General features: G+C 29.6%; 1 protein-coding gene across 1 annotated transcript in view; it reads left to right on the forward strand.

Moving 5' to 3' along the window:
* The first annotated feature begins 3,084 nt into the window (after window positions 1-3,084).
* LOC133656741 (cytochrome c) overlaps window positions 3,085-11,599 on the forward strand; it is a 9,387-nt gene continuing 872 nt past the window's right edge. Inside the window, exons 1-2 of the mRNA XM_062057577.1 lie at window positions 3,085-3,219; window positions 10,663-10,836. Of these exons, the coding sequence (XP_061913561.1) occupies window positions 10,668-10,836 (169 nt within the window). The 5' untranslated portion in view covers window positions 3,085-3,219; window positions 10,663-10,667. The remainder of the gene's footprint in view (window positions 3,220-10,662; window positions 10,837-11,599) is intronic.

An 11,599-nucleotide genomic window follows, 5' to 3' on the forward strand; every position in this document is an offset into this window, starting at 1 on the left:
CCGAACGCGATGATATCATGTTATTGAAGGCAAAATGCATTTTTAGACAATATGATTTGCCTGAGTGGCCAGGAGACACCAAGAGTAACAAGCGGTAGAAAATGGATTAGAAAGGACAGATAAAAAAACAAAAACAATTAAAAAATAAAAATAAATTTTTAAAAATTTTTTTTTTACTTGGGACTTCCCGCGGGCCGGATTTTGGACGGGCCTTATTTAGATTTTGTTGCTGTTTTCCTGTGTGTAGGGTTTTAGTTCTTGTCTTGCGCTCCTATTTTGGTGGCTTTTCCTCTTTTTTTGGTATTTTCCCATAGCAGTTTAATGTCTTCCTTTGAGCGATATTTCCCGCATCTACTTTGTTTTAGCAATCAAGAATATTTCAGTTGTTTTTATCCGTCTTTGTCGGGACATTGTTGATTGTCATGTCATGTTCGGATGTACATTGTGGACGCCGTCTTTGCTCCGCAGTAAGTCTTTGCTGTCGTCCAGCATTCTGTTTTTGTTTACTTTGTAGCCAGTTCAGTTTCAGTTTCGTTCAATGCCTTTTTTTAGGGGCACTCACCTTTTGTTTATTTTTGGTTTAAGCCTTAAACATCTTTTTACCTGCACGCTGCCTCCCGCTGTTTCCGACATCTACAAAGCAATTAGCTACCGGCTGCCACCTACTGATATGGAAGAGTATTACACGGTTACTCTGCCGAGCTCTAGACAGCACCGACACTCAACAACAACACATCATTTGCAGACTATAATTACTAGTTTGCAAAAAATATTTTTAACCCAAATAGGTAAATTTAGATAATCACCCACGTACTCTGGCTCCCGCACACACTGGGAGTCAAATGTATTGTACATGCAAATTCACATATACTCACACACATACATACACACATACATAGGTACCTACGCTCCCACATACATATACAAATAAATACAGTACATATTTACACACTCAAAGTTCGTACATCCACACGCACATTCATTATACAAACATACTGTATACACATACTGTACATATACATTCACTGTAAAAACATACATATACACATACTGTACATATACATTCACTGTACAAACACACACATACACATACTACACATACATTCACTGTACAAACACACACATACATATACTGTACATATACATTCACTGTACAAACACACATTTACACATACTGTACATATACATTCACTGTTCAAACACACATACTGTATACACATACTGTACATATACATTCGCTGTACACACATATACACATACTGTACATATACATTCACTGTACAAGCACACATACACATACTGTACATATACAAGTACATATGCACACATACACTCATGCACATAATCACGTTTCATCAAACATATATTAACGTTGTTGCCCTAGGATAAACTGGGTATAACACATGGCACACTGACAAAGCTTAACCTATTGTTACTATAACAATCTACAAGGTTAAGGTTGCTTCTCTTTCTTCCCCTCCATTTTTCTGCATTCTTTCGTATCTCAAGTTATCATTACGTATATGTATTGTTGCATTTGAACAATTGTATTGTTGATAATAAAGGTAAAGTACTGGTATTGTTTATTATCAATAGCACTATTTCTATTGGTATTCATATTGCTCCATTTTTAGTGTAATAATGCTCATTGTCATTTCTGTATTTTTCTTTTTTTTTAAATTTTCGCTAACTGCTTATTTGCTATTACTTTTACCATCATATTTGTACATGTCGTATTTGCTGATGTTGCTCTGTTGTTGTTGTTGTTGTGTTTGCTGTTGTTGTTTTTGTCTCTCTGTCTAATCCCCCTCTTGTCCCCACAATTCCCCCCTCTGTCTTCCTTTTTCTCTCTTTCTATCCCCTCCTGCTCCGGCCCGGCTGCACCAAATGATAATATAAATACATTTAATAAAGTCAAAATACAAGTAAGGCAACAAGAGAAGTATCCTACACTTCTCTTTTGTAAAGTAAATCTGAACAGCCGATATGGGCATCTACATCTGCTATATGATTTGCCCGAGAAGCTGGGCAGGACATAAAAAAAAAAAAAAAAAAAAAAAAAAAAAAGATAATCACCCACGGCACACCAGACTGTATCTCACGGCACTAGTGTGCACAGTGGTTGAAAAACACTGGTGTAAATGGTCAATAAAAAGAGAATACAACAAATCCTTTTCAACATATATTCAATTGAATGGACTGCAAAGGCAAGATATTTCATGTTCACACTGAGAAACTTTGTTATTTTTTGCAAATATTAGCTCATTTGGAATTTGATGCCTACAACATGTTTCAAAAAAGCTGGCACAAGTGGAAAAAAGACTGAGAAAGTTTATGACGAAAACACTTACAGTACAAAAAGTTAAAGTACCAATGATTGTCACACACACACACTAGGTGTGGTGAAATTATCCTCTGCATTTGACCCATCACCCTTGATCACCCTCCTGGGAGGTGAGGGGAGCAGTGAGCAGCAGCGGTGGCCGCGCCCGGGAATCCTTTTTGGTGATTTAACCCCCGATTCCAACCCTTGATGCTGAGTGCCAAGCAGGGAGGTAATGGCTCCCATTTTTATAGTTTTTGGTATGACTCGGCTGGGGTTTGAACTCACAACCTACCGATCTCAGGGCGGACACTCTAACCACTAGGGTGTTGTGTTACCTGACTATTACTGAGGGGTATTAGAACACATCTCTTAAATACATGTGTTTTATTTATTTTTTCATTTTAAACAAAGTAACAGTGAAACTCAATGGAATAATCACTGACTGGAGAACTGGGGGCGGGATTAAATAAATGATCTTCGTCCTACTCCCTTTCAGGCAAAACTGGACAATCATGTATTACATACTGTACATTACTTTTTGCACTATATTAATTAATATTATTATGCGTTGTCAACTTTGTACTTTTTTTTTATGTCATTGCATAAAATAAATGAAAAAATGAAATGAAATGAATGAAAATATCCTTGAGGATTTACTTTCACTTTCACTATCGACTGTGCTTTTTTTTTACACGTCGCAACGATGAAAAAGAATGAGGTTACAAAAGTAAAAAGCGTGTTGAGACGAGACGTGGTCAAGGAGGGATGTGACGCAACTTGCGACACGTGACTCTGTGACGTCATCAGCAATGCGCCGGTGAGTGACCTTCTGTGCGACCAGCAGTCGGCGTCCTGCAGCGGAGACAGCAGCTCTTATTCACCGGAAAGGAAAGGTAACTAAACACTAATTAACTCATCTTGTTCTAATAGTTAGCTCAATAGAGACATTAAACTCCGATGGCTTCATATAATTTGAAATGATAATATTTATCTGTATATAAGATGTCTGCCGAGTGACACCGACCTCCTTCAACATCCTTCAACTTCTAGCCGGACGAGCATTAAAAATGCTTCTGGAACATTAACCTAGAATTAATTTACCTTTTTATTGCGGAATTACAAAGCAGGAAGCTCCAATTATTACATTTTACTTACATTTCTTTTAGCTTAGTAATGTCTGTTAAGGCGGCAAATCAGCCGCCATCTTGGATGCTAACGGTCACCCGCAGCTAGCAGTGCATATACAATAATAAATAATAGTTATGTACATTACTAATATCATAAATATTCATGTTACATCCATTACAAATATCATAAATAGTAATGTTAGAGCCATAAAAATATCATAAATAATTACGTTAGATCCATAACAAAATAAGTAAAAATTAGTTGTATCCATATAAATGTAATAAATAATAAATTTATACCCACAACAGATATCATAAATAATACTTTAGCCATAAAAATATCAAGTTATATCCATAACAAAATCAATAATAGTTATATACATTACTAATATCATAAATATTCATGTTTCATCCATAAAAAATATCATAAATAATAATGTTAGAGCCATACAAATATCATAAATAATTACGTTAGATCCATAAGAAAATAAGTTAATATTAGTTGTATCCATATAAATATCATAAATAATACATTTATATCCACAATATATATCATAAATAATACTGTAGCCATAAAAATATCAAGTTATATCCATAACACAATAAATAATAGTTATATTCATAACAAATATAAATAATAAAGTTATACTTATAACAAATACTGAAAATAATAGTTTCATCCATAACAAATATCATAAATAATAATGTTAGAGCCATAAAAATATCATAAATAATTACGTTAGATCCATAAGAAAATAAGTTAAAATTAGTTGTATCCATATACATATCATAAATGATCAATTTATATCCACAACAGATATCATAAATAATACTGTAGCCATAAAAATATAAAGTTATATCCATAACAAAATAAATAATAGTTATATACATTACTAATATCAAAAAATTTCACATTACATCCATAACAAATATCATAAATAATAATGTTAGAGCCATAAATATATCATAAATAATTACATTAGATCCATAAGAAAATGTGTTAAAAGTAGTTGTATCCATATAAATATAATAAATAATACATTTATATCCACAACAGATATCATAAATAATACTGTCGCCATAAAAATATCAAGTTATATCCATAACAAAAAAAATAATAGTTATATTCATAACAAATATAAATAATAAAGTTATATTAATAACAAATATCATAAATAATACATTTATATCCATAAGAAATATGAGAAATAATAAAGTTACATCCCCTAAGAAATACATAATTAATAATAGTTACAGCTGCTAACAAATATATAATAGATAATAAAGTTACAACAAAAATAACTAAAAATGACATCTGCCGACAAAAATAATAAAATTACATTTGCCAACTAAAGTACAGAAAAAATAAAATTACAGCAGATATAGGAAATAATAGTTACATCCACTAACAAAAGTTTAAAAAAAAGGCACGGACAAAATTGTTAAAAAAGTTACATCTGCTCAAATGTAAATTCCTTTGCAAATTACAAATGTTGCATTAAGAGCATTTTTACACAACATTAGCACATTAATTAGCACTTTTCTTGCTATGTGTAAAAACTATTGCTTCTGCTGACTTTGCTTATTTGAATCGAGCTTAAAGATGTGGAAAGTTTGACCTTTATTGACCTTAGCAGGTATGTGTGACGACGTTTATCCTAAAATAAAGTTGCATGACCTTAGAAGTTGTGTGTGACGTCATTGTTTACCCTAAAATAAAGTAAGTTGAGTTCACCTCACACAACCTTCACCTACTAACACTGCCGAGGACACCACAGGACCAACTTTACTTGACTTCTTTTACGGTTGCTGCAAACATTTTCTGTAAATTCCGAACTTCTTTCCTACGCTTTGAGCCCCGAGGCGTATAAAACGGTGCTGCTAATTTATGGCTTTATACGGTACAGTCTGTATGTACACAGTTTTTAATGTCTTAGTTCTTCACACAGTCATGTTTCTATTAGGGCTGCCAAAAGATTATAATAATTTATCGTGATTGATTGCATTTTCTTAATAGTTAACTCAAAATTAATCACGATTAGTCAGAGATCGATACCATTTTTCATAGTCCAGGGGTTCTCAAACTTTTTCCAGTCCTTCAGAAAACACTAGGCTGTCCAAGTACCACCATGATGAGCAACATTAAAATACAGTAGCGTAGTAGGCTCAAGTATTCATTCAAAACAAGAAAGAGGTTTTATTTAACACATATATTTGGTATTTTTTGCTACTGTAACATTACAACCAGTAACACTGTGTTTGAATATAGGAAAATAAAAGATTGTACTTTAATCAAGTGATTATTTGGCCCACCACTAGATGGAGCCCACATTCCACTCGTAGTACACGTACCACAGTTTGATGTTCTCTGCACATTTTCAAGTTTTTAAAACTTTGACAGGACAATTAGTTTGTTTTAATGACATAAATATATAAATCAAATTATTTTTTATAGTAATGTAGTAAACATAAATATATAAATCAAATTATTTTTTATAGTAATGTAGTAAATATATCAAAGTAGTTTTTATAATAATGTAGTAAATATATCCAAGTATTTTTATAATAATGTAGTACATATGTCAAAGTAGTGTTTATGTAATGTAGTAAATATATCAAAGTAGTGTTTATAGTAATTTTAGTAAATATATCAAATTATTTTTTATAGTAATGTAGTAGATATGTCAAAGTGGTGTTGATAGTAATGTAGTAAATATGTCAAAATAGTGTTGATAGTAATGTAGTAAATATGTCAAAGTAGTGCTGATAGTAATGTAATAAATATGTCAAAGTAGTGTTTATAGTAATGTAGTAAATATGTCAAAGTAGTGTTGATAGTAATGTAGTAAATATGTCAAAGTAGTGTTGATAGTATTGTATTAAAAATGTTTAAGTAGTGTTGATAGTAATGTAGTAAATATGTCAAAGTAGTGTTGATAGTAATGTAGTAAATATGTCAAAGTGGTGTTGATAGTAATGTAGTAAATACGTAAAAGTAGTGTTGATAGTATTGTAGTAAATATGTCAAAGTAGTGTTGATAGTATTGTAGTAAATATGTTAAAGTAGTGTTTATAGTAATGTAGTAAACATGTCAAAGTAGTGTTGATAGTATTGTATTAAAAATGTTAAAGTAGTGTTGATGGTAATGTAGTAAATATGTCAAAGTAGTGTTGATAGTAATGTAGTAAATATGTCAAAGTAGTGTTGATAGTATTGAAGTAAATATGTCAAAGTAGTGTTGATAGTAATGTAGTATAAATATGTCAAAGTAGTGTTGATAGTAATGTAGTAAATATGTGAAATTATTTTTTATAGTAATGTAGTAAATATGTCCAAATAATGTTGATAGTATTGTAGTAAATATGTCAAAGTAGTGTTAATAGTAATGTAGTAAATATGTCAAAGTAGTGTTGATAGTAATGTAGTAAATATGTCAAAGTAGTGTTGATAGTAATGTAGTAAATATGTCAAAGTAGTGCTGATAGTAATGTAGTAAATATGTGAAAGTAGTGTTGATAGTAAAGTAGTAAATATGTCAAAGTGGTGTTGATAGTAATGTAGTAAATATGTCAAAGTAGTGCTGATAGTAATGTAGTAAATATGTCAAAGTAGTGTTGATAGTAATGTAGTAAATATGTCATAGTGTTGATAGTAATGTAGTAAATATGTCAACGTAGTTGATAGTAATGTAGTAAATATGTCATAGTGTTGATAGTAATGTAGTAAATATGTCAAAGTAGTGTTGATAGTAATGTAGTAAATATGTCAAAATAGTGTTGCTAGTAATGTAGTAAATATGTCATAGTGTTGATAGTAATGTAGTTAATATGTCAACGTAGTGTTGATAGTAATGTAGTAACTATGTCAAAATAGTGTTGCTAGTAATGTAGTAAATATGTCAAAGTAGTGTTGATAGTAATGTAGTAAATATGTCAACGTAGTGTTGAAAGTAATGTAGTAAATATGTCAAAGTACTGTTGATAGTAATGTAGTAAATATGTCAAAGTAGTGCTGATAGTAATGTAGTAAATATGTCAAAGTAGTGTTGATAGTAATGTAGTAAATATGTCAAAGTAGTTGATAGTAATGTAGTAAATATGTCAAAGTAGTGTTGATAGTAATGTAGTAAATATGTCAACGTAGTGTTGATAGTAATGTAGTAAATATGTCTAAGTAGTTTTGATAGTAATGTAGTAAATATGTCAAAGTAGTGTTGATAGTATTGTATTAAAAATGTTAAAGTAGTGTTGATAGTATTGTATTAAAAATGTTAAAGTAGTGTTGATAGTAATGTAGTAAATATGTCAAAGTAGTGTTGATAGTATTGTATTAAAAATGTTAAAGTAGTGTTGATAGTATTGTATTAAAAATGTTAAAGTAGTGTTGATAGTATTGTATTAAAAATGTTAAAGTAGTGTTGATAGTATTGTATTAAAAATGTTAAAGTAGTGTTGATAGTAATGTAGTAAATATGTCAACGTAGTGTTGATAGTAATGTAGTAAATATGTCAATGTAGTGTTGATAGTAATGTAGTAAATATGTCAAAGTAGTGTTGATAGTAATGTAGTAAATATGTCAAAGTAGTGTTGATAATAATGTAGTACATATGTCAAAGTAGTGTTTATGTAATGTAGTAAATATATCAAAGTAGTGTTTATAGTAATTTTAGTAAATATATCAAATTATTTTTTATAGTAATGTAGTAGATATGTCAAAGTGGTGTTGATAGTAATGTAGTAAATATGTCAAAATAGTGTTGATAGTAATGTAGTAAATATGTCAAAGTAGTGCTGATAGTAATGTAATAAATATGTCAAAGTAGTGTTTATAGTAATGTAGTAAATATGTCAAAGTAGTGTTGATAGTAATGTAGTAAATATGTCAAAGTAGTGTTGATAGTATTGTATTAAAAATGTTTAAGTAGTGTTGATAGTAATGTAGTAAATATGTCAAAGTAGTGTTGATAGTAATGTAGTAAATATGTCAAAGTGGTGTTGATAGTAATGTAGTAAATACGTAAAAGTAGTGTTGATAGTATTGTAGTAAATATGTCAAAGTAGTGTTGATAGTATTGTAGTAAATATGTTAAAGTAGTGTTTATAGTAATGTAGTAAACATGTCAAAGTAGTGTTGATAGTATTGTATTAAAAATGTTAAAGTAGTGTTGATGGTAATGTAGTAAATATGCCAAAGTAGTGTTGATAGTAATGTAGTAAATATGTCAAAGTAGTGTTGATAGTATTGAAGTAAATATGTCAAAGTAGTGTTGATAGTAATGTAGTATAAATATGTCAAAGTAGTGTTGATAGTAATGTAGTAAATATGTGAAATTATTTTTTATAGTAATGTAGTAAATATGTCCAAATAATGTTGATAGTATTGTAGTAAATATGTCAAAGTAGTGTTAATAGTAATGTAGTAAATATGTCAAAGTAGTGTTGATAGTAATGTAGTAAATATGTCAAAGTAGTGTTGATAGTAATGTAGTAAATATGTCAAAGTAGTGCTGATAGTAATGTAGTAAATATGTCAAAGTAGTGTTGATAGTAAAGTAGTAAATATGTCAAAGTGGTGTTGATAGTAATGTAGTAAATATGTCAAAGTAGTGCTGATAGTAATGTAGTAAATATGTCAAAGTAGTGTTGATAGTAATGTAGTAAATATGTCATAGTGTTGATAGTAATGTAGTAAATATGTCAACGTAGTTGATAGTAATGTAGTAAATATGTCATAGTGTTGATAGTAATGTAGTAAATATGTCAAAGTAGTGTTGATAGTAATGTAGTAAATATGTCAAAATAGTGTTGCTAGTAATGTAGTAAATATGTCATAGTGTTGATAGTAATGTAGTTAATATGTCAACGTAGTGTTGATAGTAATGTAGTAACTATGTCAAAATAGTGTTGCTAGTAATGTAGTAAATATGTCAAAGTAGTGTTGATAGTAATGTAGTAAATATGTCAACGTAGTGTTGAAAGTAATGTAGTAAATATGTCAAAGTAGTGTTGATAGTAATGTAGTAAATATGTCAAAGTAGTGCTGATAGTAATGTAGTAAATATGTCAAAGTAGTGTTGATAGTAATGTAGTAAATATGTCAAAGTAGTTGATAGTAATGTAGTAAATATGTCAAAGTAGTGTTGATAGTAATGTAGTAAATATGTCAACGTAGTGTTGATAGTAATGTAGTAAATATGTCTAAGTAGTTTTGATAGTAATGTAGTAAATATGTCAAAGTAGTGTTGATAGTATTGTATTAAAAATGTTAAAGTAGTGTTGATAGTATTGTATTAAAAATGTTAAAGTAGTGTTGATAGTAATGTAGTAAATATGTCAAAGTAGTGTTGATAGTATTGTATTAAAAATGTTAAAGTAGTGTTGATAGTATTGTATTAAAAATGTTAAAGTAGTGTTGATAGTATTGTATTAAAATGTTAAAGTAGTGTTGATAGTATTGTATTAAAAATGTTAAAGTAGTGTTGATAGTAATGTAGTAAATATGTCAACGTAGTGTTGATAGTAATGTAGTAAATATGTCAATGTAGTGTTGATAGTAATGTAGTAAATATGTCAAAGTAGTGTTGATAGTAATGTAGTAAATATGTCAAAGTAGTGTTGATAGTATTGTATCAAAAATGTTAAAGTAGTGTTGATAGTAATGTAGTAAATATGTCAAAGTAGTGTTGATAGTAATGTAGTAAATATGTCAAAGTAGTGTTGATAGTATTGTATTAAAAATGTTAAAGTAGTGTTGATAGTAATGTAGTAAATATGTCAAAGTAGTGTTGATAGTATTGTATTAAAAATGTTAAAGTAGTGTTGATAGTAATGTAGTAAATATGTCAAAGTAGTGTTGATAGTAATGTAGTAAATATGTCAAAATAGTGTTGCTAGTAATGTAGTAAATATGTCAAAGTAGTGTTGATAGTAATGTAGTAAATATGTCAAAGTAGTGTTGATAGTATTGTATTAAAAATGTTAAAGTAGTGTTGATAGTATTGTATTAAAAATGTTAAAGTAGTGTTGATAGTATTGTATTAAAAATGTTAAAGTAGTGTTGACTGAGATGGGCTCCAGCGCCCCCCGCGACCCCAAAGGGAATAAGCGGTAGAAAATGGATGGATGGATGGATGTCAAATTGGTGTTGATAGTATTGCAGTAGATGATTATTGTGTAGTAGATGAGTAAGTATTTAGCTGTGGTTGCAGTGGACATGGGGGACGCGGCCAAAGGGAAGAAGGTGTTTGTGCAGAAGTGTGCACAGTGCCACACGGTGGAGGACGGTGGCAAGCACAAGGTGGGTCCTAACCTGTGGGGTCTATTTGGACGCAAGACGGGCCAAGCTGCAGGTTACTCCTACACAGACGCCAACAAGAGTAAAGGTCAGATCAAATGAAATCATTTTTTCTATCAATTACTGTTTGAACACATTGTTCACAAGTGTATGTTGTCATCAGGCATGGTGTGGCATATATCTACATAACTTTATTAGAGATATATGTCAATGGTAAATGGTAAATGGGTTATACTTGTATAGCGCTTTTCTACCTTTTTTTTAAGGAACTCAAAGCGCTTTGACACTGTAAACAATATACATCAGTTTATTATAAATATATGTAAACAATGTTAGTAAGTTTATTATAGATATATGTAAACAATGTTAGTAAGTGTATTATAGATATATGTAAACATATGCATCAGTTTATTATAAATATATGTAACAATATTAGTAAGTTTATTATAGATATATGTAAACAATGTTAGTAAGTTTATTATAGATGTATGTAAACAATGTTAGTAAGTGTATTATAGATATATGTAAACATATGCATCAGTTTATTATAAATATATGTAACAATATTAGTAAGTTTATTATAGATATATGCAAACAGTATACATCAGTTTATTATACATTTTTGTAAACAATATGCATCAGTTTATTATAAATATATGTAAACAATATGCATCAGTTTATTATAAATATATGTAAATATTCATACATTTATTATACATACAAGCAAACAATATGCATCAGTTTATTATAAATATATGTAAACAATATGCATCAGTTTATTATAAATATATGTAAACATTATTCATAAGTTTATTATAAATATATGTAAACAATATACATAAATGTTTGTA

This window comes from Entelurus aequoreus, linkage group LG09 (assembly GCF_033978785.1).
Source record: "Entelurus aequoreus isolate RoL-2023_Sb linkage group LG09, RoL_Eaeq_v1.1, whole genome shotgun sequence".
Classification (NCBI taxonomy): Eukaryota; Metazoa; Chordata; class Actinopteri; order Syngnathiformes; family Syngnathidae; genus Entelurus; species Entelurus aequoreus.